The sequence below is a fragment of the Balaenoptera acutorostrata genome, chromosome 2, assembly GCF_949987535.1.
Source record: "Balaenoptera acutorostrata chromosome 2, mBalAcu1.1, whole genome shotgun sequence".
NCBI lineage: Eukaryota > Metazoa > Chordata > Mammalia > Artiodactyla > Balaenopteridae > Balaenoptera > Balaenoptera acutorostrata.
The window spans coordinates 167,334,922-167,361,265 of NC_080065.1; the positions used below are offsets into that span (position 1 = coordinate 167,334,922).

A 26,344-nucleotide genomic window follows, 5' to 3' on the forward strand; every position below is an offset into this window, starting at 1 on the left:
CCATTAAGAAAGATGCTGACTTTAGGGTAAGAATATATATATATGTACATATATATATATGGAGTATCCATTAATTTCTATTTTATTGGGTGGTTTCTTAAAGTAAGGAGTGGGTATTGATTTTTGTTGAAGACATCTGTGGAGACAATTATGATATTTCTCCTTAGCATAATTAATAAGGTGAATGATATTAATGGATTTCCTAATATCAGGTCTGGGATGAGAGTGAGACAAACAATAAGACACAAAATTTATTAATATGAATAAGCCATCTTTGCATTCATGGAATAGAAACCACTAGGGCATGATATATTTTGATATGGTTGGATTAGCTATCTATTGCTCTATGGCTGTGTAATGAATTACCGTAAATGTAGTGGCGTAAAACAACACACACATATTATCTCATAGTTTCTGTAGATTTGAAGTCCAGGCGTGGCTTAGCTGGGTTCCTGCTGGTGTTGGCCAGGACTGGGTTTTCATCCAGAGGCTTAACTAGGAATGGATTCGCTTTTCCACTCGAATGGTTGTTAGCAGACTTCAGTTCTTTGTGGTTGCAGGACTGACAGCTTAAGTGTTTGCTGGTGGTTGGAGTCTGCTCTCAGCTTCTGGAGGCCACCCACAGTTCCTGGGGACCACCTCTGGTTCTTGCCACATGGGCTTCCCCAGCATGGCGTCTTTATCAGGCCAGCAAAGAGAGTCTCTAAAGTAAATCTGCTAGACAGAGTCCTATGCAGGGGAATCAGAAGGTGATATCCCATCACTTTTGCTATATTCTGTTGGCTAGAGGAAAGTCAAAGGTTCCATCCGCACCCAAGGCATGAACCAGGAGATATAGGGATCATGGTCACCCTAGAGTCTGTCCACCACAATGGTGTTGGATTCTGTTTGCTAATCTTTCTTTTTGCTAAAGTTTCCCCAGTCATCTCTTGGTTTGATAAAGCTTAGCTTCCAATGGGTTTTTCAGCAAGGGCTCATGAGTACAATAGTCCCTGATTTCTTTCATGTTGAATATGTTTTCTATAACCCTGATATTTGAAGGATAGCTTGGCTGGTTATAGGATCCTCACCTACACTTTCTTTCCTTGAGTTTGTTAAAATGCTGCTCTGGATGATATTTCTTACATGTTGTTGACAAGAAGTCTGAAATAAACATGCTTTCCTTGCCTTGTGAGTGACTTGATCGTTTTTCTTAGAGCTCCAAAGGATTATTTTTTTCTTTACCTTTAACGTCTAATCACTTTACTAGGAAAGGTCTTGGAGTTGAGCATTTGAGATGTTTTCTCAAGAATGGGTGGGGACTTTGACTATGCAGATTCAAGTCTTCTTTCATTTCCAGAAAGTTTTCTTGGATAATAATTTTAAATGTTAAAATTTTTTTCTTCCAATAATGTCTGTATGCTAGATCTTTTTTTTTTTTTTTGCCTGTCTTCCATATATATCACTTTCTTTATGGTTCTCTTCACTGCTGTTTTGTGGTTGTTTTCATTCATTTCCTCAATGAGCATTTAAAAAATTTTCAGTCAAATCTATTCTCCCTAAGAGAGCTTCTAATTTAGTGTTCATTTCTGAGTTGATTTTGTCTTTCATTTTCTTTCCTGAGTTTGGGAAACTCCAGTTTCACGCTTACCTATTTTTTGGTCCGTATCAAATTTATACTTCAGATTTTTTTTTCATATCTGAATGTTTTCTTAAGGCAGTTCAAGTTGGGGCAGTGTTAAATTGTTCCCCTGTGAACTGATTTGTGGGGAGAATGCTTGTCATTCTTAAATGGTTGTCAACCTTAAATTGGTTTGTATGGGTATTGTCTGTTACCTTCTGTTAACTTAGAAATGTCTTTAGGTTAGCTGGGACTGGTAATAATAAAATGAATGTAGGCGAGAGTTGGGCATATGGATAACATCATGTTTCTTAGTTCAAGAATTCCCTCTTCTGTTGGTTTAGAGAAGTGCAGTATCCTTACTTGGTGTCTTTAAGGCTTTGGGATGGTTATGTGTCTTCTGTGTTTACTTTTGCTTCTGTAGGTCCTTGAATTTCCATGCTACTTCTTCCTATCTACTACCACCAAGCCTCCAAGGGCCTCTACTTCAGAGCCATGTCTCCTAGAAGCAGGACATTTCCAAGACAGCCGCCTCTGTTCCCACACACTTTGTCCCCTTTCAATTCCCCAGTATTCAGTGCCTTGATCCCCCCTGGTCTCAGACCTGCTCAGAATTTCCCCATGCAGGTGGGACTTTCTCCTTCTGGTGTTATTTTGTCTAAGGTCTTGGACCTAGCTCCCTGCTCCTCTTTCCCACGTGGTGTCTGCCTGACCCTCAATACCAGCGGGCTCTGGAGCAGGCTCTGCAAGTTGGGTCTCTTTCATACCAATTTCAGGTGGGCAGCAGCCTGTCTCCTGATCATGTTCCAGGCCTGGGTGTGGGTGGTTTTATTTGCTCTTTTGGTTCATCTTTATGGAGAGGTTTGGATTTAGCTGACTGCTGTTTTCTATGGGGACCCAGAGATTTCCCCAAACTTTTTACTTGGAAATCTTCATGAAGAATGATGTACTCTTCACCTAAATCCATCACTTGTTAATATCTTGCAGCATGTGCTTTATCTCAGTGCTCATTACTTTTGCTGAACCATTGAAGAGTTAGTTACTGGAATCATGCCCTCTGCCTAAATACATCAGCATCCCCTTAGAACAAGGATGTTCTCCTACAAAACCTCTATTCAGGTATCACACTCAAGAAACTTAACATTAACACGTTTCTCATAAACAGTCCATATTCAGCTTTCAACAGTTGCCCCAGTGATGTTTTATGGGTCTTATTTTTACATCCAGGATCCAGTCAGTGATCAGGCATTGCCCTTTTTTGTCGTGTCTGTTAGAGTCTGTTTAATCCACAATGGTTTCTCCATATTTTTTTGGTTGATGTTTCCTGTGTTGTTTTGAAGGATCTACATGAATTTTCTCCCATAACCTGGATTTATTGGACTCCCTTCTCAAAACTTGATTCAGGTTAACTGTTTTGGGTTGAAATTGCTTTAAAATTACCAACTGGGACGCGTGTCACCTTCGGCCTGTGTGTCCTGTGCCCTCCTGGAGGCCAGGGCATCTGCCAGGAGCGTGAGGGGAAGGGTTTTGGGGAGAGAGGCTAAGGAACCTGGGGCTGAAGGCTTTCGCCAGGCATCCTGTGGAAATGTTAGGCTCTGGCTTCCACTTCCCTTCCCACCCTTCAGGCATCATTCCCAGTCTCCTTCCTGTCACTGTCAATACACCCTTGGCCTTTGGGCCTGGCCCTGGGGGCCTGGCTCTACCTCAGGGGGTTCTCTTTTTCTGCAAAGGTGCCCACCATAGCCCTTTCATGCAGGGCCCCCAAAGATTCTCCAGGGAACCAGAGATAGCACAAGGCACCCAGGTCACAGAGACTGGGGTTTGAACCCGCTGCTTCCTCACTGGGTGACTGCTCTTACACTCCCAGGATCACTTTGGATTTCAAACACCAAATGGGGCCCATAATGCTGGTGCCTGGTGCAAAAGAGGAATCCACTCTGTGCTTATTCCCTTCCCTTCCTGGTGACCCAGCATGCGTCCCTCACTTTTGGTAATGATGACGAAAGGTGGCCTGACCCTCCTTTGCCCTGCAGAGCTCCGTGGGGCCGGGGCCTGTAGAAAGGAGCCCTCTCGTGTGTATCATGTCATCTCCGTGATTTCCTTAGGGTCTTACTACCCCAGGCACCGCCACCAGGGATACCCCAAACTGCCAAACCACATAAACTTAGCCAGGAAGAGTCTTATGGACTAACCTGTGAAAGGTCCATGAACTTGGGGGGGCGGGGTGGTCACCTTCGTTTTATTACTTTTGAGTAAAGCTAACACAGGCTCCAGTGTTGTCAGTTAAAGGCCTTTCAGTCCTGGCACCAGGGGTCATCCTAATTGGTGAATTCCTGCCTTATATGCAAGGGATCTCGCCAAGGACTGCAAGGAATGCAGCCTCTTGGAATCAGCTAAATATTGCCCCTGCAGAGTCATTATGTACTTGGTTAATTTGGTCAGTAAATTGTTCATTTTTTGTTTTTAAATCCAGGCAACATTCAAAAGTACATGAGTCTGGCTAAATAATAGTAATTAAATGGCCACTTCTCTCTTTGATGGTTGAAGCACCTGCACAGTGCCAGCAGCTGTGTACCTGTGACCTCACAGCAACTTCCGTCTACTTTCCTTTCCTCTGAGGAAACAGAGGCTCAGGGATGTAAGTGGACTTTGCAGGGTAATCCAGCCAGTGTGGGCCTTGGCACTTGGTCTATGCTGTTTATGGTCTGAGATGTTTACAGCCTGGGCTATTCTTAAGCAGTGTGGCCTGCCCTCTTTTCTGTCTTTATGAGGTCTCTACTCTCTGCTCAGCCACCTGTCTGTCCATCCATTTGACCACCCACATGCTAAGCAGCTGCCCAGTTTCATGCCTGAGCTGGGCTCAGCCAGGAGTGCCTCTCTGAGTGCTTACTATCTATCAGGCAGGGTGTGTCAGGTTGTTTATAAACATTCTCATGAGAATGGAAATAAGTAAAATAGAAAACTAACAGTAGAGAAAAAAACCTTTTGAAAAGGTTAATAAAATTGATAAATTCCAAGACTAAGTAGGCGAAAATACAATTTATCAATATTCTACAGACATTAAAAGGATAACAAGGGATTTTTATGAAGTACTTTATACCAATACATTTGATAAAAGGAACAAATGCCTTGAAAGATAAAACCATAATTGACACAAGAAGAAGTAGAAAATCTGAACAATTCTATTTCTGTTAAAGAAATTGAATTTATAATTTAAAACTTTCCCAGAAAGAAAATGTCACGTGGCTTTCCTAGTGAATTCTATCAAATATTTAAGAAAGAAACACTATTGCACACTCATTCAATAAGCAGATTTAATATGTGTGGTAATAAATGCTGGAGACAATGTGGATCAATAGAAACAAACCCTTCTGATCTATGTGTGGGAGTGTAAATTGGTTCGCCAGTTTGCAAAACAGCTGAGAATTATCCAGTGAGGTTTGAATATATATACTTGCAGCATATCCTGCAAAGGAGCAGTTCCATTGCTGATGTGTCCCCAAGAGAACTGTGTGTGCATGTACTCCCAGACCCCTGCTCTACGCAGCAATAACTGGAAGCAACCTATGTTCCATTGGCAGGAAAATGGAAAAATAAATTATGGAACACTCATATATGAACAGTCAGAGAGCAGACTCTTAGAAACATTGTATGGAGGTAATCTTCATCCATCATGGTAAGTGCAAAAAATCAAGTCGCTAGTACTGTACAGAATGACGCCATTTTTTTTTTGGTTTTTTTTTTGGCTGCGTTGGGTCTTCATTGCTGCGCACGGGCTTTCTCTAGTTGCAGCAAGCGGGGGCTACTGTTTGTTGTGGTGCACGGGCTTCTCAATGTGGTGGCTTCTCTTGTTGCGGAGCACGGGCTCTAGGCGCACGGGCTTCAGTAGTTGTGGCTCATGACTCTAGAGCGCAGGCCCAGTAGTTGTGGCGCACGGGCTTAGTTGCTCCGTGGCATGTGGGATCTTCCCGGACCAGGGCTCGAACCCGTGTCCCCCTGCATTGGCAGGCGGATTCTTAACCACTGCACCACCAGGGAAGTCCACACACCATTTTTTTATAAAACTTAAAAGCAATTAAATGGTACAGTATATTGTTTAGGGATACGTATTTCTGGGATAAATTTTTTTCTTGTAAGATATATACTCTTAGCAACTTGCAAATATACAATACAGTATTGTTAACTATAGTCGGCATGTACATTACATGCCCAGGACTTATTTATTTTATAACTGGAAGTTTGTCCCTTTGACCCCCTTCACCCATTTCACTCACCCCCACCCCCACCTTGGCAACCACCAATCTGTTCTCTGTATCTATGAGCTCAACTTTTTTGTTCTGTTTTGTTTTGTTTTAGATTCCACATATAAGTGAGATCATACAGTATTTGTCTGTCTCTGTCTGACTTATTTCACTTAACATAATGCCCTCAGGGTCCATCCATGTTGTCACAAATGGTAGGATTTTATTCTTTTTTATGTCTGCATAATATTCCATTGTATATATATAAATATACCACATTTTCTTTATCCATTAATCCATTGATGGACGCTTAGGTTGTTTCCATGTCTTGGCTATTGTGAATAATTCTGCAATGAACAGGAGGGGGCAGATATCTTTTTAAGTCAGTGTTTTTGTTTCCTTCGGGTGAATACCCAGAAGTGGAATTTCTGGATCATATGGTAGTTCTATTTTTAATTTTTTTAGGAACATCCATGCTGTTTTTTAAAGTGGCTGCACCAATTTACATTCCCACCAATAGTGCACAAGGGTTCCCTTTTCTCCACCTCCTCCCCAACACTTGCCACCCTAACAATTGTGAGGTGATATCTCATTGTGAATTTGATTTGCATTTCCCTGACGATTAGCGATGTTGAACATCTTTTCATATAACTATTGACCATCTGTATGTCTTCTTTAGAAGAATATCTATTCAGATATTCTGCCCATTTTTAAATCAAATTGTTTGTTTAAAAAAAAACATTGTTTTTTGCTGTTAAGTTGTATGAGTTGTTAAAAAAAGATTCCAGATAGTGGGAATGATGAAAGTAGGGTGGGTTGGGAGGATAGCACAGGAAGGGTTGACAACATTCCACCGCCCAACTGGGTGGAGAGCCTCCAGGCATCTAATTTGTTATCATGCTTCATAACTTATATGTTACAGATAATCTTTTTATGTAACAAACATTTCATAACAAAATCACTTTAAGTGAATGCTAAAATGTTGAAAGGAGTTCTCACATTTTCTTCCCAAGTTCCTCATGTTGGTCTTTACTCTGGGGACACACTTCCTACTTTGGAGACCACTAAGTTAATCAAACCACCAGATCACCGGGGTACTGCTCTGCAGCAGGCCCTGGTGCGGGGCAGCAGTGTCCCCTACCTCATGCGTGGGTGAGAGAGGGCCATAGTCAGGGTCAACTCAAGAGAGGCTTCCAGGAGGAGGCTCTACCTCAGCTGCTCTGGAAGGTCAAACAGCAGTTAGGCAAAATGTGGTGGTCAGGTAAGCAAGGAAGAAGGAGCCAGGGTCCAGGCCCCTGGCACGAGAGACCCTGGCAGCTCAGTGCCTGCTCTCTATATCTTGGCTGTGAGCAGCTTGAGGACAGGCACTGGCCCACTCTGTCACTGCCATCCTGCACAAGGCTGGAAGCACAGCTCAGGAGGGCTCTCTGGGCCTTCTGAACCAGCCACTGCCCAGTTTCCCTGCCAATCCTCAGCAGGCCCAAAACACTAGAGAGCAAGGCAGAGGAGCCAAGAGGGAGGACCCCAGGCTCCGAGGGGCAGAGCAGGTCACCCTGCACACTCACACACCTAGACACCACCTGGGCAGGCGGATTTGGGTATGTGCCTGGCTCTGATCCTCAGAGAAGGTTATCCATGATCCGGAGCCCTGGTCAGGAGGTGCGATCCACTTGTGACATATTTCCATGAGGATGGTTGAACTCTCCAGTTCCTTCACGTTTAGTGGCAGTATCCATCAGTCATGTGGGAAGGCTCCCCAGCTCAGGAGTTCTGACAACCGGCTGCTCTGACAAACCCCTTAAGAATAAAACATTGCACACTTGGTGGTTTGTGTGAACGTGTGCAAGGGGGATTGTCGAAAGGGTTAAGGAGGCTGAGACGACAGTGTGTGTGACAGCTGCTCCCCTGATGTCAATTGCAGGCCCCCAGTGGCCTATGCTTTGAGAACAGATGTTTCTGCATAAATGCAGCCAAATTCTTTTAGCACTTTGGATGAAGAAAAGGACTTTAAGTGTCTGCATGTTGCAATTCTGAAATGTTTGCCAGGGAAAATGTACTTATAATTTGCAAATAGCATGTAAGAAGAAGGAAGAAGTTAGGTTATTGCACCATACATAACCAATTTCATGAGCAGAGTCATTAACAGATGCACATTGCATATAACAAATATGGTCAGTGGCCACTCACCTTAATGAGGAATGCCCTCATTCCTTCCTATGGCCATTTTCACCCCTGGCTCAGACAGGGAGGGCAGCCCAAGGTCACATGGCATCCAGGCCCCCTGCAACTTTCAGGGGGAAAGTCACAGACTTTCCTTTTTTTTTTTTAATTTTTATTGGAGTATAGTTGATTTACAATGTTGTGTTACTTTCAGGTGTTCAGCAAAATGAATCAGTTATACATATACATGCGTCCACTCTTTTCCCATGTAGGCCATTAGAGTATTGAGTAGAGTTCCCTGTGCTATACAGTAGGTCATTATTAGTTATCTATTTTATACATAGTAGTGAGTATATGTCAGTTCCAGTCTCCGAATTTATCCCTCCCCCCCCCTTACCCCCTAGTAACCATAAGTCTGTTTTCTACATCTGTAACTCTATTTTTGTTTTGTAAATAAGTTCATTTGTACCCTTTTTTTAGATTCCACATATAAGCGATATCATATGATATTTGTCTTTCTCTGTCTGACCTACTTCAGTCAGTATGATAATCTCTAGGTCCATCCATGTTGCTGCAAATGGCATTATTTCATTCTTTTTTACAGCTGAGTAATATTCCATTGTATATATATACCACATCTTCTTTATCCATTGCTCTGTCGATGGACATTTAGGTTGCTTCCATGTCCTGGCTATTGTATAGTGCTGCAATGAACATTGGGGTTCATGTATCTTTTCAAATTATGCTTTTCTCTGGATATTTGCCCAGGACTTGGATTGCTGGGTCATATGGTAGCTCTATTTTTAGTTTTTTAAGGAACCTCCATACTATTCTCCAGAGTGGCTGCACCAATTTACATTTCCACCAACAGTGTAGGAGGGTTCCTTTTCTCCACACCCTCTCCAGCGTTTGTTGTTTGCACATTTTTTTGATGATGGTCATTCTGACCAGTGTGAGGTGACCTCAGTGTAGTTTTGATTTGCATTTCTCTAATAATTAGTGATGTTGAGCATCTTTTCATGCGCTTTTTTGGCCATCTGTATGTCTTCTTTGGAGAAATGTCTATTTAGATCTTCTGCCCATTTTTTGATTGGGTTGTTTGTTTTTTTGACATAGAGCTGCATGAGCTGTTGTATATTTTGGAGATTAATCCCCTGTCGGTTGCTTCATTTGAAAATATTTTATCGCATTCTGTGGGTTGCTTTTTCGTTTTGTTTATGGTTTCCTTTGCTGTGCAAAAGCTTTTAAGTTTAACTAGGTCCCATTTATTTATTTTTGTTTTTATTTCCATTACTCTAGGAGGTGGCTCCAAAAAGATCTTGCTGCGATTTATGTCAAAGAGTGTTCTGCCTATATTTTATTCTAAGAGTTTTATAGTATCCAGCCTTATATTTAGATGTTTAATCCATTTGGAGTTTATTATTGTGTATGGTGTTAGGGAGTGTTCTAATTTCATTCTTTTACAGGTAGCTGTCTAGTCTTCCCAGCACCACTTATTGAAGAGACTGTCTTTTCTCCATTGTATATTCTTGCCTCCTTTGTCATAGATTAGGTGACCATAGGTGTGTGGGTTTATCTCTGGACTTTCTATTCTGTTCCATTGACCTATATTTCTGTTTTTGTGCCAGTACCATACTGTTTTGATTACTGTAGCTTTGTAGTAAAAATTTTTTTTTCTTATGGAAATTCTCAAAAACTTAAACATGTAAAGAATAGGATAAACATGAACCGCATGCATTCATCTCCTGGCTCCCACACTATTAGCTCACAGCCCATCTTCCTTTATTTGTACTTCTGTCCTGTTAGGTGTTTAAAGCAAATCCAAGACACCCTATCATTTCCCCTGTCATAACTATGATATGCATCAAGGAACTGATAGGGATTTTATTTATTAGCATCATGCCATTGACACACCTAATGAAATTAATAATAATTTCTGATTATTGTCTAATAGCCAGTCTATAATCAGATGCCCCAATTAATTCAGAAATATTTTTTTATAGTTGGTTTGTTCAAATCAGGATCCTAGCAAGTTTCACACATTGGACTTGATTTTTATAACTCTTAAGTCTCTTTTATTCTATAAATAGTCCTCCCCCCCCCCACCTTTTGGTTTTTTGGGGGGTTTTTTGGTCTTCATTCCATTGATTTCTTAGAGAAAAGGGGACATTTGTCCTGTAGAGTGTCCCATGTTCTGAATTTGGTCTCCTTCTGATGTCAGTGAACTTGTTTGTCTATCCCCCATACTTCCCTAACCAAGCAGTTTGATCTAGAGCAGCACTGTCCAGTAGAAATATCATGGAGCCCTATGGGTAATTTGAAATTTTCTTGTAGCCACATTAAAAAAGGTGAAATTAAGATTAGTAACACACTTTATTTACCCAAACATATCCAAAGTATTATCATTCCAACATGTAATCAATATAAAAGTTAGCAATGATATATTTTACGTTCCTTTTTCATATGGTCTTTCAAATCAGATGTGCATTTGTGCTCATAGCACATCTCAGTTTGAATATTGTGTCATCGTAAAAAACTAATCTGTATTTCAATTTCATAAAAATTAGTTGAAACGTTGGAAAACATACTTAAATGTTTTCTAACAACTATCAAATATCACATTTTATAAACTTCTTTTTTAAACATGTGTATAACTGACATACAGTAGACCCGCATGACACATGTAAACATGTAAACACTCATGAATCCATCACCACAATCAAAATATCCATCTAGCTACTTTCACTCAGCAAAATTATTTTAAAGTATATCCATGTTGTTGTGTGTATCAACAGTTTCTTCCCTTTCATTGCTGAGCAGGATTCCTGTTGGTTGGATGTACCACAACTTGTTTATGTGGTAGACAGCATTCTAAGATGGCCCCCAGGATTCCCACTCCTTGGGGTACATGTGCTGGATAATCCCCTCCCCTCGACTGTGAGAGGGACTTGTGAATATGAGATTTTAGGCTATTAGGTTACATTATATGCCAGAAGGGATTTTGCAGATGTAATTAAGGTCACTGGCTAGTTGACTTTGAGTTAACAAAAAAGGAGATTATTCTGGGTGGGCCTGACCTAATTGGGTTCTTCTGGAAGTCAGACGGGTTTAAAGCCTCTCCTTTTGGCCATGAAGGTGCAAACTGCCATGTTGTACAGAAGGTGGGTGGCCTCTTAGAGCTGAGGGCCTCAGTCCTGCAACTGCAAGGGATTGAATTCTGCCAGCCAGCAGTGAAGTAGGAAGAGGAACCATAAGGCCTAGATGAGATGGCAGCCCTGCTGGTACCCTGATTTCAACCTGGTGAGTCCTTGAGTGGAGGACCCAACCAAAATGTTCCAGGATCATGACCCAAAGAAACTGAGAGATAATTAATTTGTTTAAGTTTTCAGTAATTGTATTCTAAGTTTATGGTATTTGTTACAAAGTAATAAATATCAAATACATGTATCCATTGCATCTGCTGATGGACATATGGGTTCTTTATGCTTTGGGACTATGATAAATAAAGCTGCTATGAACACTTACATGCAAATCTTTGTATGGATACCTGCTTTCATTTTTCTTAGATAAATACTTGGGAGTGGAATGGCTAGGTAATATGGCAAGTTCATGTTTAACTTTTAAAGAAACTGCCAAATTCTTTTCCAAAATGGTTGAACCCTATAACAATGTATGGAAGTTCCACTTGCTCGACATCCTTGCTACACTTGGTATTGTCAGTCTTTTTCATTTTATCTGTTCTAATAGTTGTAGAGAGGGATCTCATTGTGGTTTCAATTTTCATTCACCTAATGGCTAATTATTTGGACATCTTTCCTTATGCCTATTTGCCATCTGTGTATCTTCTTTGATGAAATGTCTGTTCAGATATTTTGCATATTTAAAAATCAGGTTTGTTTTCTTATTACTTTTTGAGAGTTCCTTACATATTCTGGATACAAGTTCTTTTTTTTTTTAATAAATTTTATTATTTATTTTTATTTTTGGCTGCGTTGGGTCTTCATTGCTGCGCGCAGGCTTTCTCTAGTTGCAGCAAGCGGGGGCTACTCTTTGTTGCAGAGCATGGGCTCTAGGCCTGTGGGCTTCAGTAGTTGTGGTGCACAGGCTTAGTTGCTCTGTGGCATGTGGGATCTTCCTGGACCAGGGCTCGAACCCGTGTTCCTTGCATTGGCAGGAGGATTCTTAACCACTGCGCCACCAGGGAAGCCCTGGATACAAGTTCTTTATCAGTAAGTGATTTATAAATTTTCCCCTTAGTATGTGACTGTCGTTTATTTTCACAGTGTCTTTTGAGGAACAGAGTTTTTAATTTTGACGAAGTCCACTTTATCCATTTTTTCTTTTCAATTATGTTTTGGTGCTTAAGGAATTTTTACCTAACCCAAGGTTACAAAGATTTTTCTCCCATATTTTCTTCTAGAAACTTTATAGTTATAGGTCTTACTCTTAATCTGTGGTCCATTTTGAGTTAATTTTTGCTTATGATGGGAAGAATGTATCATATCCGTTTTTTTGCATCAGATAACCAATTGTTCCAACACCATTTATTGAAGTGACCATCTTTCTTAACTGAATTGCATTTGCATTTTCTTAAAAAATCAATTAACCATAAACTTGTGGGTCTGTTTCTGGCCTCTCTATTGTATTCCAGTGATCACTTGGTCTATCTTGATTTCATCACCCCACACTCTTGATTACTATAGATTTAAAATAAGTCTTGAAGACAGGAAGTGTAAGTACTCCAACTTTGTTCTACTTTTCCAAAGTAGTTTTAGATGTTCTCATTCCCTTGCATTTTGAAATAAATTTGAGAATCAGCTTGCCAATTTCTACCATCTATAGATCAATTTGGGAGAATTGACAAGAATATTGAATTTTCTGATCTATGAACAAACATTTATTTAGATCCTTAATTTCTCTCAGAAATGTTTTATACTTTTCCAGGTACTCTTGCACATCTTTTCTCAACTTTACCCTTCAGTACTTTTTTATCTATTGTAAATCATATTTTTAAATTTCAATTTTCAATGTCTTGTTGCTGGTAAATAGAAATGCAGTTGATATTTGTATATCGATCTTGTACACAGCATCCTTGCCAAACTCATTTATTAGTTACAGTGCTTTTAAAGGAATTTCAATATAGATGATTGCATCATTTACAAATAAAAATAGTTTTATTTCTTCCTTTTCAATCTGGGTGCCTTTTATTTCTTTTTCTTACCTCATTGCACTAGTGAAACCTCCAGTACGGTGTTGAATAGCAGTAATAAGAGTGGACATCTTTGCCTTTTCCTGATCTTAGGGGGAACACATTCAGTTTTTCACTATTTGGTATGATATGAGCTGTAGGTTTCTCACAGATGCCCTTTATCAAGTTGGGAAACTTCCTTTCTATTCCTAGATCGCTGAGAGTTTTTTATCAGGAATGGATTTTGAACTTTGTCCAATACATTTTGGCATCCTTGAGATGATCATATGGTTTTTCTTTTTTAGTCTGTTAATATGGTAAATTACAAAGGTTGTGTAACCACAACCTCATCTAGTTCCAAAACATTTTTATTACTGCAAAATAAAACCCCATGCCCCTTAAGCAGTTGCTCCCAACTCTGCCCTCCCCCAGCCCCTAGCAGCCACTAATCTGTTTCTAGCTCTACAGATGTACCTATTCTGGATATTTCACATAAATGGAATCATACAGTATGTGACCTTTCGTGTCTGGCTCCTTTCACTTAACGTTTTTGAGGTTCATCCATGTTGTAGCATATATCAGTACTTCATTGCTTTTTATGGGTGAATAATATTCCATTGTATGTATATACCACAATTATTTATCCATTCATCTGTTGATGGACTTTTAGGATGTTTCCACCTTTTGGCTATTGTGAATAGTTCTGCTATGATCATTCATGTACAAGTATTTGTTTGAGTACCTGTTTTCACTTCTTTTAGGTATATAACTAGGAGTAGAACTTCTGGGTCTATGATTAACTTACTGAGGAAGCACCAAACTGTTTTCCATAGTAGCTGGCCATTTTACATCCCCACTAGCAATAAACAAGGGTTCCAGTTTCTTCATATCCTCACCAACACTCATTACTTTCCATTTTGTTGATTATGGCCATCCTTGTGGATGTGAAGTGGTATCTCACTGTGGTTTTGATTTGTATTTCCCTAATGACTAATGATGTTAACCACCTTTTCATTTGCTTTTTGGCCATTTGCAGATCTTCCTTGGGGAAATGTCTGTTCAAGTCATTTGCCTGTTTATTTTTTAAATTGGGTTGTTTGTCTTTTTGTTGTTGAATTGTAGGAGTTCTTTATATATTCAGGATACTAGACCTATATCAGACATATGATTTGCAAGTATTTTCTACCATTCTGTAATTTGTCTTTTTAGTATTCTTTATTTTATTATTATTAGTTTTTTGTCTGCATTGGGCCTTTGTTGCTGTGCGCAGACTTTCTCTAGTTGCGGCAAGCAAGGGCTACTCTTTGTTGCAGTGTGTGGGCTTCTCATCGCAGTGGCTTCTCTTGTTGTGGACCACAGGCTCTAGGCACATGGGCTTCAGTAGTTGTGGCTCGCGGGCTCTAGAGCACAGGCTCAGTAGTTGTGGCACATGGGCTTAGTTGCTCCGCGGCATGTGGGATCTTCCCAGAACAGGGATCGGACCCATGTCCCCTGCACTGGCAAGCGGATTCTTAACCACTGTACCACCAGGGAAGCCCTCATATTCTTTATAATGCCATTTGCTGCACTCAAGTTTTTAATTTTGTTTTATCCATTTGTTCTTTTGTTGCTCATACTTTTGGTGTCATATTTACAATTCCACTGCCAAACCTAATGTCATGAAACTTTCCCCTTATGTTTTCTCCTAAGAGTTGCTTACTTTTAGCTTTTATATACAGGTCTCTGATCCATTTTGAGTTAATTTTTGTATATGGTGCAAGGTAAGGGTCCAACTTCTTTTGCATTTGGATATCCAGTTAGTCCAGCACCATTTGTTGAAGAGACTGTTTTTCCCTATTGAATGATCTCAACACCCTTTTCAAAAATCAACGGGCCATACATGTATGGGTTTATTTCTGGACCCTTGATTCTGTTTCATTGATCTGTATGTCTGTCCTTATGCCAGTACTGCACTGTTTTGATTACTGTAGCTTATAGTAAGTTTTGAAATCGGGAAGTGTGAGTTCTCCAGCTTTGTTTTCGCAATTCCATATGAATTTTAAGATGGGTTTTTGATATCTGCAAAAATGGCCATTGGAATTTTGGTTGGGATTGCATTAAATATATAGATCATTTTGAGTAGTATTGCCACTTTTATGATATTAAATCTTCTAATCTATGAACATGAAATATCATTCCTTTTATTTAGGTTTTCTTTCATTTCTTTTCAACAATATTTTATAGTTTGCAGTGTACAAGTATTTCACCTTCTTGGTTAAATTTATTCTCAGATATTTTCTTCTTTTGGAGGCTATTATAAATTGTATTCCCTTACCATCACATCAAAAAGAATAAAATACCTAGGAATAAACCTACCTAAGGAGACAAAGGCCAGTACTCTGAAAACTATAAGACGTTGATGAAAGAAATAGAAGACAACACAAACAAATGGAAAGATACACCATGTTCTTGGATTGGAAGAATCAATATGGTCAAAATGACTATAATACCCAAGGCAATCTACAGATTCAATGCAACCCCTATCAAATTACCAGTGGCATTTTTCACAGAACTAGAACAAAAAAAATTTAAATCTATATGGAAACACAAAAGACCTCAAATAGCCAAAGCAATTCTGAGAAAGAAAAACGGAGCTGGAGGAATCAGATTCCTTGACTTCAGACTGTACTACAAATCTACAGTAATCAAAAGAGTATGGTACTGGCACAAAAACAGAAATATAGGTCAATGGAACAGGATAGAAAGTTCAGAGATAAACCCACGCACCTGTGGTCAATTAATCTATGACAAAGGAGGCAAGAATATACAATGGAGAAAAGACAGTCTCTTCAATAAGTGGTGCTGGGAACACTGGACAGCTACATGTAAAAGAATGAAATTAGAATATTCTCTAACACCATACACAAAAATAAAATCAAAATGGATTAGAGACCTAAATATAAGACCTGATACTATAAAACTCTTAGAGGAAAACTTAGGCAAAACACTCTTTGACATAAATCGGAGCAAGATTTTTTGGAGCCACCTCCTAGAGTAATGGAAATAAAAACAAAAATAAATAAATGGGACCTAGTTAAACTTAAAAGCTTTTGCACAGCAAAGGAAACCATAAACAAGACCAAAAGACAACCCTCAGAATGGGATAAAATATTTTCAAATGAAGCAACCGACAAGGGATTAATCTCCAAAATATACAAACAGCTCATGCAGCTCTATGTCAAAAAAACAAACAACCCAATCAAAAAATGGGCAGAAGATCTAAATAGACATTTCTCCAAAGAAGACATGCAGATGGCCAAAAAGCACATGAAAAGATGCTCAACATCACTATTATTAGAGAAATGCAAATCAAAACTGCAATGAGGTATCGCCACACACCGGTCAGAATAACCATCAAAAAAATCTGCAAACAATAAATGCTGCAGAGGGTGTGGAGAGAAGAGAACCCTCCTACACTGTCGGTGGGAATGTAAATTGGTACAACCACTATGAAGAACAGTAGGGAGATTCCTTAAAAAACTAAAAATAGAGCTACCATATGATCCAGCAATCCCACTCCTGGAGCTATATCGGAGAAAACCATAATTCGAAAAGATACATGAACCCCAGTGTTCATTGCAGCACTATACAATAACCAGGACATGGAAGCAACCTCTGTCCATTGACAGGAATGGATAAAGAAGATGTGGTACATATATACAATGGAATATTACTCAGCCATAAAAAAAGGATAAAATAATGCCATTTGCAGCAACATGGATGGACCTAGAGATTATCACACTGAGTGAAGTAAGACAGACAAAGAAAGACAAATATAGGATATCACTCATATTTGGAATCTAATTTTAAAAAATGATACAAATGAGCTTGTTTACAAAACAGAAATAGAGTTACAGATATCGAAAACAAACTTATGGATACTAAAGGGGAAATGTGGGGGGAGGGATAAATCAGGAGTTAGGGTGAACATACACACAGTACTATATATAACATAGATAACCAACAAGGACCTACTGTATAGCACAGGGAACTCCACTCAATATTCTGTGATAACCTATATGAGAAAAGAATCTAAAAAGTATATGTACATGTATAACTGAATCACTTTGCTGTACACCTGAAACAAACACAATGTTGTAAATCTACTATACTCCAAGAAAAATTTTTTTAATTTAGAAAATAAATAGGGATGTCCCTGGTGGTCCAGTGGTAAAGAATCTGCCTTCCAATGCAGAGGATGTGGGTTCGATCCCTGGTCGGGGAACTAGGTTCCCACATGCAGCGGGGCAGCTAAGCCCACATACCACAACTGCTGAGCTCACATACCTCAACGTGAGAGCCCACATGCCGCAAACTACAGAGCCCACGCACTCTGGAACCCATGCGCCACAACTACAGAGCCCACGTGCCCTGGAGCCTGCACACCACAACTAGAGAAGGGAAAACCCACACGCCACAGCTAGAGAGAAGGCCACATACTGCAATGAAGAGCCTGCGCACCGCAATGAAACATCCCGCATACCTCAACGAAGATCCCACATGCCGCAACTAAGACCTGACACAGCCAAAATAAATAAATAAATAAATAAAAATAAAAAATAAAAGAATAAAGGTAAAAAATAAATTGTTTTCTTAATTTCTTTTTCAGAGTGTTAATTGCTAATATATAGAAAAACAACTGATTTTTGTGTCTTGAGCTTGTACTTTTGCACCTTTACTGAAATTTTGTTTATTAGCTCTAGTAGTTTATTTGTGAATTCTTTGGGATTTTGTATATAGGGGATCATGTCATCTCTGAATAAAGATAGTTCTACTGTTTCCTTTTAATTTAATGCCTTTTATTTCTTTCTCTTGCCTCATTGCAGTGTCTAGCATTTCCAATACAATATTGAATACCAATGGTGAAAGCAGACATCCTTGTCTTACTCCTGATGGGAAGGCTTTTAATAACAGTTTCAATTTCTTTGATAGATATTGGGCTATTCGGGTTATCTATTTCGATTTTCATGAGATTTGGTAGTTTGTATATATTAAGAAAATTTTCCATGTTATCTATTGTCAATTGTCAATTGATTGGCATAAAGTTGTCCATGATATTTCCTTATTATCCTTTTGATATCTTTAGAACTTGTATTAATGTCACCTCTCTCATTTGTGATATTGGTAATTTGTATATTCTCTCTTTTTTCCTGATTAGTCTGACTAGAAGTTTATTAAATTTTTTTATCTTCTCAGAGAACAAGGTTTTTGGTTCATTGTTTTGCTGTATTGTTTTTCTGTTGTGTACCTCATTTATTTTCTGCTCTGAATAGTATCATTTCCTTTCTTCTGCTTACTGTGGGTTTCATTTGCTGTTCTTTTTTCTTAAGGTAGAAGCTGAGATCATCAATGTGAGTATAGATTTGAGATCTACTTTTTCCCAATATAGGCATTTACTGCTATAAAATTTGTTCTAAGTACCACTTTAGCTGCACCCCACATATTTTGATATGTTGTTTTCATTATATTCAAGTCAGAATATGTTTTAATTCCTTTATTATTTTTTCTTTCACCCATAACTTATTTAGAAGTGTATTATTTAGCTTCCAAATAATTGGGGATTTTCCAGATACCTTTGTTAATTATATCTAATTCAATTCCTTTGTGGTCAAAGAACATACTTTCTGTGACTTGAGTCCTTTTTTTTTTTTAATTTTATTTATTTATTTATTTATGGCTGTGTTGGGTCTTCGTTTCCGCGTGAGGGCTTTCTCTAGTTGCGGCATGTGGGGGCCACTCTTCATCACGGTGCGCGGGCCTCTCATTATCGCAGCCTCTCCTGTTGTGGAGCACAGGCTCCAGACGCGAGGTTCAGCAATTGTGGCTCACGGGCCTAGTTGCTCCGCGGCATGTGGGATCCTCCCAGACCAGGGCTCGAACCCGTGCCCCCTGCATTGGCAGGCAGATTCTCAACCACTGCGCCAGCATGGAAGCCCCTTGAGTCCTTTTAAATTTACTAAGACTTGTGTTATAACTAGCCTAGAATATAGTCTATCTTGAATGTGCATTTGAAATGAATGTGTATTCTGCTGTTCTTGAGTGTGCATTTGAAATGAATGTGTATTCCGCTGTTCTTGTATGTTCTTCTATAAACAGCAATCAGTTTAAGTTGCTTGGTATTGTTGTTCAAGTGTTCAATATTCTCCCTGATTTTCTGTCTACTTATTCTATTATTGAGTAGGGGGCGTTAAAATCTCAGCTACAGTTGTCGATTTTCTTCTCACAGTTCTGTTCTTTTTTTTTTAACATCTTTATTGGAGTATAATTGCTTTACAATGTTGTGTTAGTTTCTGCTGTATAACAAAGTGAATCAGCCATATGTATACATATATCCCCATATACCCTCCCTCTTGCGTCTCCCTCCCACCCTCCCTATCCCACCCCTCTAGGTGGTCACAAAGCACCAAGCTGATCCCTCTGTGCTATGTAGCTGCTTCACACTAGCTATCTATTTTACATTTTGCAGTGTATTTATGTCAGTGCTACTCTCTCACTTCATCCCAGCTTACCCTTCCCTTCCCCCCACCATGTCATCAAATCCATTCTCTACATCTGCATCTTTATTCCTGTCCTGCCCCTAGGTTCATCAGAATCATTTTTTTTTTTTTAGATTCCGTATATATGTGTTAGCATACGGTATTTGTTTTTCTCTTTCTGACTTACTTCACTCTGTATGACAAACTTTAGGTCCATCCACCTCACTACAAATAACTCAATTTCGTTTCTTTTTATGGCTGAGTATTATTCCATTGTATATATGTGCCACATCTTCTTTAGCCGTTCATCTGTCGATGGACACTTAGGTTGCTTCCATGTCCTGGCTATTGTAAATAGAGCTGCAATGAACATTGTGGTATATGACTCTTTTTGAATTATGGTTTTCTCAGGGTATAAGCCCAGTAGCAGGATTTCTGGTTCTTATGGTAGTTCTATTTTTAGTTTTTTAAGGAACCTCCCTACTGTTCTCCATAATGGCTGTATCAATTTACATTCCCACCAACAGTGCAAAAGGGTTCCCTTTTCTCCACACCCTCTCTAGCATTTATTGTTTGTAGATTTTTTGGTGATGGCCATTCTGACCGTTGTGAGATGATATCGCATTGTAGTTTTGATTTGCATTTCTCTGATGATTAATGATGTTGAGCATTCTTTCATGTGTTTGTTGGCAATCTGTATATCTTCTTTGGAGAAATGTCTATTTAGGTCTTCTGCCCACTTCTGGATTGGGTTGTTTGTTTTTTTGATATTGAGCTGCATGAGCTGCTTGTAAATTTCGGAGATTAATCCTTTGTCAGTTGCTTCATTTGCAAATATTTTCTCCCATTCTGAGGGTTGTCTTTTGGTCTTGTTTATGGTTTCCTTTGCTGTGCAAAAGCTTTTAAGTTTCATTAGGTCCCATTTATTTATTTTTCTTTTTATTTCCATTTCTCTAGTAGGTGAGTCAAAAAGGATCTTGCTGTGATTTATGTCATAGAGTGTTCTGCCTATGTTTGCCTCTAAGAGTTTGATGGTGTCTGGCCTTACATTTAGGTCTTTAATCCATTTTGAGTTTATTTTTGTGTATGGTGTTAGGGAGTGTTCTAATTTCATTCTTATAGATGTAGCTGTCCAGTTTTCCCAGCACCACTTATTGAACAGGCTGTCTTTTCTCCATTGTATATTCTTGCCTCCTTTATCAAAGATAAGGTAACCATATGTGCATGGGTTTATCTCTGGACTTTCTATCCTGTTCCATTGATCTATGTTTCTGTTTTTGTGCCAGTACCATACTGTCTTGATTACTGTAGCTTTATAGTATAGTCTGAAGTCCAGGAGCCTGATTCCTCCAGCTCCGTTTTTCTTTCTCAAGATTGCTTTGGCTATTCGGGGTCTTTTATGTTTCCATACAAATTGTGAAATTTTTTGTTCTGGCTCTGTGAACAATGCCAGTGGTAGTTTCATAGGGATTGCATTGAATCTGTGGATTGCTTTGGGTAGTAGAGTCATTTTCACAGTGTTGATTCTTCCAATCCAAGAACTTGGTATATCTCTCCATCTATTTGTATCATCTTTAATTTCTTTCATCAGTGTCTTATAATTTTCTGCATACAGGTCTTTTGTCTCCTTAGGTTTATTCCTAGGTATCTTATTCTTTTTGTTGCAGTGGTAAATGGGAGTGTTTTCTTAATTTCACTTTCAGATTTTTCATCATTAGTGTATAGGAATGCAAGAGATTTCTGTGCATTAATTTTGTATCCTGCTACTTTACCAAATTCATTGCTTAGCTCTGGTAGCTTTCTGGTAGCATCTTTAGGATTTTCTATGTATAGTATCATGTCATCTGCAAACAGTGACAGCTTTACTTCTTCTTTTCCAATTTGGATTCTTATTTCTTTTTCTTCTCTGATTGCTGTGGCTAAAACTTCCAAAACTATGTTGAGTAACAGTGGTGAGAGTGGGGAACCTTGTCTTGTTCCTGATCTTAGTGGAAATGGTTTCAGTTTTTCACCATTGAGGACAATGTTGGCTGTGGGTTTGTCATATATGGCGTTTATTATGTTGAAGAAAGTTCCCTCTATGCCTACTTTCTGGAGAGTTTTTATCATAAATGGGTGTTGAATTTTGTTGAAAGCTTTTTCTGCATCTATTGAGGTGATCTTATGGTTTTTCTCCTTCAATTTGTTAATATGGTGTATCACATTGATTGATTTGCATATATTGAAGAATCCTTGCATTCCTGGGCTAAACCCCACTCGGTCATGGTGTGTGATCCTTTTAATGTGCTGTTGGATTCTGTTTGCTAGTATTTTGTTGAGTATTTTTGCATCTATGTTCATCAGTGATGTTGGTCTGTAGTTTTCTTTTTTGTGACATGTTTGTCTGGTTTTGGTATCAAGGTGATGGTGGCCTCATGGAATGATTTTGGGAGTGTTCCTCCCTCTGCTATATTTTGGAAGAGTTTGAGAAGGATAGGTGTTAACTCTTCTCTAAATGTTTGATAGAATTCGCCTGTGAAGCCATCTGGTCCTGGGCTTTTGTTTGTTGGAAGATTTTTAATCACAGTTTCAATTTCAGTGCTTGTGATTGGTCTGTTCATATTTTCTATTTCTTCCTGGTTCAGTCTCGGAAGGTTGTGCATTTCTAGGAATTTGTCCATTTCTTCCATTTTATTGGCATATAGTTGCTTGTAGTAATCTCTCATGACCCTTTGTATTTCTGCAGTGTCAGTTGTTACTTCTCCTTTTTCATTTCTAATTCTATTGATTTGAGTCTTCTCCCTTTTTTTCTTGATGAGTCTGTCTAATGGTTTATCAATTTTGTTTATGTTCTCAAACAACAAGCTTTTAGTTTTATTGAACTTTGCTACTGTTTCCTTCATTTCTTTTTCATTTATTTCTGATCTGATCTTTATGATTTCTTTCCTTCTGCTAACTTTGGGGTGTTTTTGTTCTTCTTTCTCTAATTGCTTTAGGTGTAAGGTTAGGTTGTTTATTTGAGATGTTTCTTGTTTCTTAAGGTAGGATTGTATTGCCATAAACTTCCCTCTTAGAACTGCTTTTGCTGCATCCCATAGGTTTTGGTTCATCGTATTTTCATTGTTATTTGTTTCTCGGTATTTTTTGATTTCCTCTTTGATTTTTTCAGTGATCTCTTGGTTATTAAGTAGTGTATTGTGTAGCCTCCATGTGTTTGTACTTTTACACATTTTTTCCTGTAATTGATATCTAGTCTCATAGCGTTGTGGTCAGAAAAGATACTTGATACAATTTCAATTTTCTTAAATTTACCAAGGGTTGTTTTGTGACCCAAGATATGATCTATCCTGGAGAAAGTTCCATGAGCACTTGAGAAGAAACTGTATTCTGTTGTTTTTGGATGGAATGTCCTATAAATATCCATTAAGTCCATCTTGTTTAATGTGTCATTTAAAGCTTGTGTTTCCTTATTTATTTTCATTTTGGATGATCTGTCCATTGGTGAAAGTGGATTGTTAAAGTCCCCTGCTATTATTGTGTTACTGTCGATTTCCCCTTTTATGGCTGTTAGCGTTTGCCTTATGTATTGTGGTGCTCCTATGTTGGGTGCATAAATATTTACAATTGTTATATCTTCTTCTTGGATTGATCCCTTGATCATTATGTAGTGTCCTTCTTTGTCTCTTGTAATAGTCTTTGTTTTAAAGTCTATTTTTTCTGATATGAGAATTGCTACTCCAGGTTTCTTTTGATTTCCATTTGCATGGAATATCTTTTTCCATCCCCTCACTTTCGGTCTGTATGTGTCCCTAGGTCTGAAGTGGGTCTCTTGTAGACAGCATATATATGGGTCTTGTTTTTGTATCCATTCAGCCAGTCTATGTCTTTTGGTTGGAGCACTTAATCCATTTACATTTAAGGTAATTATCAATATGTATGTTCCTATTACCATTTTCTTAATTGTTTTGGGTTTGTTTTTGTAGGTCTTTTCCTCCTCTTGTGTTTCCTGCCTAGAGAAGTTCCTTTAGCATTTGTTGTAAAGCTGGTTTGGTGGTGCTGAATTCTCTTAGCTTTTGCTTGTCTGTAAATGTTTTAATTTCTCCGTCAAATCTGAATGAGATCCTTGCTGGGTAGAGTAATCTTGGTTGTAGGTTTTGCCCTTTCATCACTTTAAATATGTCCTGCCACTCCCTTCTGGCTTGCAGAGTTTCTGCTGAAAGATCAGCTGTTAACCTTATGGGGATTCCCTTGTATGTTATTTGTTGCTTTTCCCTTACTGCTTTTAATATTTTTTCTTTGTATTTAATTTTTGATAGTTTGATTAATATGTGTCTTGGCATGTTTCTCCTCGATTTATCCTGTATGGGACTCTCTGCACTTCCTGGACTTGATTGAATATTTCGTTTCCTATGTTAGGGAAGTTTTCAACTGTAATCCTTCAAATATTTTCTCCGCCCCTTTCTTTTTCTCTTCTTCTTCTGGGACCCCTATAATTTGAACGTTGGTGCATTTGATGTTGTCCCAGAGATCTCTGAGACTGTCCTCAATTCTTTTCATTCTTTTTCTTTATTCTGCTCTGTGGTAGTTATTTCCACTATTTTATCTTCCAGGTCACTTATTCATTCTTCTGCCTCAGTTATTCTGCTATGTTCTATCTGTTCTTGCTTCATATATTTTGAAACTCTGTTATTAGGTAAGTACGCATTTAGGATGTTTATGTCCTCTTAATAAATGGACCTCTTTGTCATTATGAAATGCCCCTCTTTATCTACTCTGTCTGAGAATAATGTAGGCACACCAACTTTCCTTCCTTTTATTCATCTTTTTACTTTGCCACTGTTTGTGTCTTATATTTAAATAGAGGGTTCTGTGTGGTTCTAGGTTTATATCTAATCTGAACATCTCTGCCTTTTCATTCGGTTGTTTAGAACATTTACATTTAATGTGATTATTGATATTTTTGGATTTATATCTACCACCTTGTTATTTACTTTTTATTTATTTCAGATGTTCTTTATCCTTTTATGTTCTTTTTCTGACTTATTTTGGGTTAATTGGGTATTTTTTAGTGATCCCATTTTATCCCCTTTGTTGATGTATTAGCTATATTCCTGTGTTATGTTATTTTAGGGCTTGATTTAGGTGTAATAATATACATTGTATTACTTTTTTGTTGTTACCTAAAGCATTAAAACACTCTTGGCAACATAAAACAACACACATGTATTATTTTAGAGTTTCCATGAGTCAGTTTCCAGGGGCAGGTTAGCTGGGTCCTTTCCTCAGAGTCTCAGAAGCCTGGGGTTGGAATCTCATCTGAGCCTTAGGATCCCCTTCCAAGCTCATGTAGATGGTGGCAGAATTCATTTCCTTGCAGCTGTTGAACTCATAGTGGCTTAGTTTCTCAAGGACATCAGGAGAGCTTCTGATGCGAGTCTCTGACTTCTAGACCTTTTTTTTAAAGAGCTCACCTGATTAGGTCAGGCTCACCCAGGAGCCTGAACTAATCTAGATTAGCTGTAAGCCAACTGATTAAGGTCCTTAATTAAATTTGCAAAATTCCCTTCACCTTTGCCGTATAACATAACCTAATCATAGGAGTACCATCCATCATATTCATGGGTCTCACCCACACTCAAGGAGAAGGGATTACACAAGACATGTACACCAGGGGCTGGGAATCTGAGGGGCCATCTTAGAATTCTTCCCGCCACATCTTTAACTTAGCACAGTCTACCTTCAAGTGATACTATACTACTTCACATATGGTACGAGGACCTGATGCCAGTGTACTTCCATTCTCTCTCAGCCTTTGTGCTGGTATTTGTTTCTTAGAGTTGTGTAACAAAGTACTACAAACTGGATTGGCTTAAAACAACAGAAATTTATTCTCTCATAGAGTAGAAGTCCAAAATCAAGGCATCAACAGGGCCATGCTTTCTCTAAAACCAATAGGAAAATCCTTCCTTGCCTCTTCCTAGCTTCTGGTGGTTTGCCAGAAATCTTTGACATTACTTGGCTTGCAGCTCCAATCTCCACCTTCATTGTCACATGATTTCCTCTCAGTGTGCCTGTGTCTTCAAATGGCCATCTTCTTTTAAGGATACAAGTCAGATTAGGGGCCCATCTGACTCTAGAATGACCTCATCTTAACTAATTAGATCTACAGTGACCCTATTTCCAAATAATGTTACATTCGGAGATACTAGGGGTTAGAAATTCAACATATCTTTTTTAGGGGGAAACAGTGAAACCCATAACAGTGCTGTTGTCATACATTATATTTCCACATATTTATAAACCCCACACTATGTTATTTTTGCTTTGAACAGTCAATTACATTTTAAAGATATTTAAATGAAAAAAAATGTCTTTGTATCTACCCATATATTTCCCTTGTTTTTGCTTCTTTTATGTAGATCTGGGGTGGGACTGAGGCTGAGCGGGCTTGGTGTATCCCCAAGCAGCGGCCTCCTGACCACCAGTGACGAGAGGGGCAGAGTGGCCCCAAGCTGGGTGTGCAGCCCACCACGGCCAAACAGGCAGGGCACATGGGGCCCCTCCTCATCTCCTGTCTCTGCATTTAGGAGTAGCCCTCTGGGTACTGCACGTCTCAGGCTTTGTCTTAACAGTGATGGTTTCGTACATGGTGATCCCTCTT

The 26,344-nt window shown here is 38.8% G+C and overlaps 1 protein-coding gene across 9 annotated transcripts in view; it reads left to right on the top strand.

The window, feature by feature from the left end:
• RASGEF1C (RasGEF domain family member 1C) overlaps positions 1-26,344 on the top strand; it is a 145,126-nt gene that overhangs the window by 16,239 nt on the left and 102,543 nt on the right. Inside the window, exon 3 of one of the 9 annotated variants that reach the window (XM_057541474.1) lies at positions 5,182-5,276. The exons of 7 other annotated variants lie outside the window; for them this stretch is intronic. In XM_057541474.1, coding sequence (XP_057397457.1) covers positions 5,274-5,276 — 3 coding nt within the window. In that variant the 5' untranslated portion in view covers positions 5,182-5,273. Of the gene's footprint in view, positions 1-5,181; positions 5,277-18,558; positions 18,580-26,344 lie in introns of all 9 variants that reach the window. One more of the 9 variants, XM_057541476.1, reaches the window with a different exon arrangement.